The 4,591-nt window shown below is 34.7% G+C and overlaps 1 protein-coding gene across 1 annotated transcript in view; it reads right to left on the bottom strand.

The window, feature by feature from the left end:
- TTC37 (tetratricopeptide repeat domain 37) overlaps positions 1-4,591 on the bottom strand; it is a 92,511-nt gene that overhangs the window by 27,878 nt on the left and 60,042 nt on the right. Inside the window, exons 28-30 of the mRNA XM_019516877.1 lie at positions 4,271-4,348; positions 1,669-1,793; positions 1,086-1,209 (exon numbers count right to left, since the gene is read on the bottom strand). Of these exons, the coding sequence (XP_019372422.1) occupies positions 1,086-1,209; positions 1,669-1,793; positions 4,271-4,348 (327 nt within the window). The remainder of the gene's footprint in view (positions 1-1,085; positions 1,210-1,668; positions 1,794-4,270; positions 4,349-4,591) is intronic.

Here is a 4,591-nt window from a genome sequence, read left to right as displayed (position 1 = left end):
TTCTGTTCTGCATTTTCCATTCTAGTTCATTTTTAAAGTTTTGTGATCTAAAAACAGCCACTCTGAGGTCAGTGATGGGATGTCCTGGGAAGTTAAAGTGTTCTGCCATAGACTTGTCTGTTTTTTCTGGTACTAATGTCAGATAGGTTTTCTTTAATACAAGTGACAAATATTATGTAGGAAGTTCTTTTTGTTAAGGTTCATGATAAAAATAGAAAGAACACTGCCATGACTAACCAGCAACATTTTCCCACATCCTGTTAATCATTCTTCAGGATTACTCAAGATTAAAAGTGTATTAATCTGTGACCTCAATTATTTCAGTAATTCAATAGGTTTGCTCGCAAGGCAGAGTTTGCCAATATGGCCAAATTTCTGTCAGACTACTCTGACAGAACAAAAATATTTGGACTCTTATTTCTGCCTACTAGTTGTCAAAAGACCAGTAACAGATAAGGCAAGCAATCCTGTCTGAAATACTAAAAAAAAAAAAAAACCCAACAAAACACCTGGCTACTTAAAAAAAAAAAAAAAACCCAACAAAACACCTGGCTACTTAAAAAAAAAAAAGTATGGAAGTGAAATAGAACTGTTAAACCTACACATGAAATCTACGTTACCACAACACTGTGCCAAAATGTTGAACACTTTTTCAAAGGATTTTTGATTACAGAGAAACAAAATTAAGTTTAATTGGCTAGGTTTCTTGTAGCTGGATAATATTCTGGCACTTGTAAAGGTTAAAAACCCTACATAGACGTGTTCTGTATTTTTGAAGAAATTTAGAAGAGAAGTTTTTTGAAAGGAATGTAACAACAATATGAAATCAAATCAAATGTGAATAACATATTTGTAGTTCAAGCAAAACACACATTTAGAGACAAATGCATACAACCTCAGTCTTCATAATTGCAGAGTACATAGGCATGTGCCATCAACTTGACTAACCAGTTGTTTTTAGATTAATCCTTTAGCAGCCCTTCTGTCCCTATACCTCCTTACAGATACAAGCTTGCAAGATTTAAAGCTTTTGGAAAGAATTTAAATTCTGTCAAGTGCACATATATGTTTATACCACCACATACCACTTAAACAGCAGCGTCTTTGCAGCATCCACGTTATTCTGTTTGTATTCTATTATTGCAAGTGCTGTTAAGATATCAGCTTTGTCATGTTCAGATTCAGCAATGGACAAGGCTTTTTCATAGGCTGGTAACATTAAATTCAGAATTAAGTTTCAGAATTAGAAAAGCAGCAATAAAATGTAAGAGTTCTCTGAAATGACAAGGATAATACTATGCACATATACAGTCTCTGGTTCCACGGTAACATTTTTCCATAGTAACGTTCTGCCTTAGTGCATTGGTTGGACAAAGGGACACTGTTGAAACTGCACAAACAAGTGTAAATCTGTTTCCCCCCCACATCTTGTAAGTTTAAACTTTGCAACTACTAAAACGTTTTAAAAATGTAATAAAAGTAAAGAACAACAACAACAACAACAACAAAAACCGCACACAAACTGATAATGGAATGTCTATGGAAAAAAAAAGTCCACTGTGTATTTAAGAAATCCTCTCTGATAATTTAGGATTATTTAAAGTTTATGAATTCAGTTGATACTGAAACTCTTTAAAATCTTCCTGATTTAAATAAATAGACACCTACCTTTAATACTTTCCTGTAGAAGCCCCTTTTTGAAGTAAGCTAATGCTATTCCTACAAGGTCATCAAGTTCGCTGAGACAAGTTGACATATAAGCCTGGATGGCCTTATCGTATTGACCTATGCCACTAGAAAACAAAACACACACATTTAGATGTGACCCACCAAAAAAAAAAAAAAAAGTTTTCAGTATCAATTTTAGGCAGATTAAATTTATAAAGCAACATAAGTGGCATATGATAAATGTACAAGTCATAACTTTATATTTGTTAATTACCGCCTTTTAGGAGCTCGACAATACTAATGGAAAGTGACCAAGTTTGCAGCAATCAGTTTTTTGTTTAAAAGAAATACTGATACTTCTTTATTCTGTCAAGATCTTTCCATGGATGCAGTACCAGTTTGGTAATACAGATATTCACAACCCCATTTCACTTGCACAACAGCTTTAAGTTGCTGCTACCGGCTCAGAAATATTAACATGCAGGTCAAATGTTTGAGATGACTGCTCACAAGATAAAATGCAATATTTGAAAAACATGAGCATACTTATATTAAGAACAGGTAGTATCCATAGATTAGCAAAACATACAAAAATATTGCCTAATTATTGATGTAGGAGGGGGAAAAAAAAAAAATCACAGCAAGATTCAGAGATGTGGGGCAAAAAATTTTTCCAAACAGAAAATTTTCCAGTGCTTTATTTCTTCTGGGGGGAAATTTTCCATTTCTAAAAAATTCATTGTTTCATAAAATTCATTAGTAACAATGAATGGATGCCAATACAATATTAGGCAAGCTTGGCAGTTTCAAAGTTGTAATTAATATTTTTCTGGTTATTATCCCTAGGAAGTGTGTAAGAGAGTACATATGTTTTATTGGTTTGTAAACAGGAGGGCAAATATTTTCACATTATAAACCAAAAAATCAAGTTATGAATTCACCTAACTGTCTGTGCAGGTCAAATCAAAACCAAAACACGGCATATCATGCACTGTTCTCTGGGCGTGCTAAAATGAGTGTGTCAACAGTTTTCAATGTCTTCATTTTTTCTCTTAAATTTAAACAAACAATATAAGGGAAGTACATGCTATTGTGTACTGTTTTTACATTTTATAAGTATTTGAATAAAAATAATTGCTTTCCACCTAAAGCTTTGAATTTGTTTGAATATAACATTTAAACTACATTAAGTGTGTTGTATTTCATTTTTTTCCAAATCAAATAATTCACTTCAAATACTTGTGGCTATTGGGACATAAAATTAACATGGGGGTACTTTTTTAGCTTTGTTTACCAAATATAAGTCAAATAAACAGAAACCAGATCTGCTAAATCAGATCATGCTCCATTTGGGGCATTGGAAATTTTTCCAGAAAACCCACATCTCTGGCAAAATTTCCATGCAAGACTGTAACTACAGAAGAGACGCTAGACTGAATAATAAAATAACCCAACACCTAACAAACTAACTAACAGTTAACTGCTGTATAGATACAAGTGTTAGAGTCATTTTGTCTCAACGTATGCAACAACTCTGCTGTTGTGATACCTGCTATCTCAATTTTTAAGACCATCTCTGAAAATTAAAGAGTCATTAAGAATTACAGAAAGGCAAGCCCATGAAATGATCCCACTGGTTCTAATCCTCAGATTGAGCCTGGAGATAGGTACTTCTTCCCAAGAAGAGGTAACCTCATATGCCTTGCACAATACAGCTGAAGCTACACTAAAAAGGAAGGCATGCTTTGCAACTGTCCTCTAGTAATTAGGATTTTTTCTACGTTCCCTGAGATGAAGTTCTGAAAAACATGGATGGTTATCAAGAATGAGGCAGACACCATAAAAGTCTTGCCAGATTGTCTCCCCAGAAAAGTTTTTGTCAACCAACGCTATCAGAGAAACTCTGAATACAGGATAAACTGTCTGCTGAGATTTCTTAGGAGAATTTCATTTCAGATTGCTACAATTCAGCATCCAGTATGGGGAACCTTTAGAAGTTCATAACAATGTCCACCCCCCTCGCACTGAAATTTTTGTTAAAGATAGTGACAGCCTGCAACAAATAGCTGCTTGCACTCAAACTGGATTGCATGGGGAAAAAGAAAGGGAATATTTCAAGTCAAACAGCAGGTAGAAAAAAAACAAAATGAGAGAGACAGCTTTAGGAGAACAGCTTTAAACAGCTACAGGAGAACAGACAATGTTATGCTACAGCTAACTACTTTTCATTATTTTGGGTACAGCCCTAGCTCAGAACAACAGAAGTGATTTAATGAAGATGCATATAAAAATAAACAACTTACTAAAATACTACATTTTATGCTCACAATAGATTAAAGATGACTACTCTACCACTAAACAAAGGATGTAGTAAACCAGTGTTGTAAATCTTGTTTTGTAGATCTAATATTTTTTAGCACAAATACAAGGCCTTACTCTTGGATTATCAAAATTTCTAATAGCTACTATGTCAATCAAGCTTTCTGAAGCAGTCACCGATTCCCTCCCAATTTTTACAGTGTCTAGCAGAATGGGGTTCTGGTCCATGCTGACTCCTAGGCATTATAATAATAAATTAAGTTAAAAAGTGGCAACTACTTACCACAGTGATCTACCATAATTTCGTATTGCTATGTTCCACTTCTCTTTATCTTTGGAGTTCTTCAGTAATGATACTGCCCTAGAAAGCAAATGTGAAGTACAAATATTTTCAAGGGTACATACAAAATGATTGTTACACTGTATACCCATATATTTCAACTAGGGGTGCATTGATAAGAGAATTTCTGGGCCGATACCAATGGCTGTTTTTAAATGAGCCACATCATCCAATACTGAGCTGATTCTGATATGCGGCCCAGCAGCATGGACAGTGGTGTCTGGCTGGTAAGTCTACTGTGGTGGAAGGGGCGAGGGGGGAGGG

The sequence above is a fragment of the Gavialis gangeticus genome, unplaced genomic scaffold (assembly GCF_001723915.1).
Source record: "Gavialis gangeticus isolate Ggan-Ray unplaced genomic scaffold, GavGan_comp1, whole genome shotgun sequence".
NCBI classification, from domain to species: Eukaryota; Metazoa; Chordata; order Crocodylia; family Gavialidae; genus Gavialis; species Gavialis gangeticus.
The sequence above is the reverse complement of the archived record's forward strand: the minus strand, read 5'-3'. Positions and strand labels throughout refer to the sequence as shown.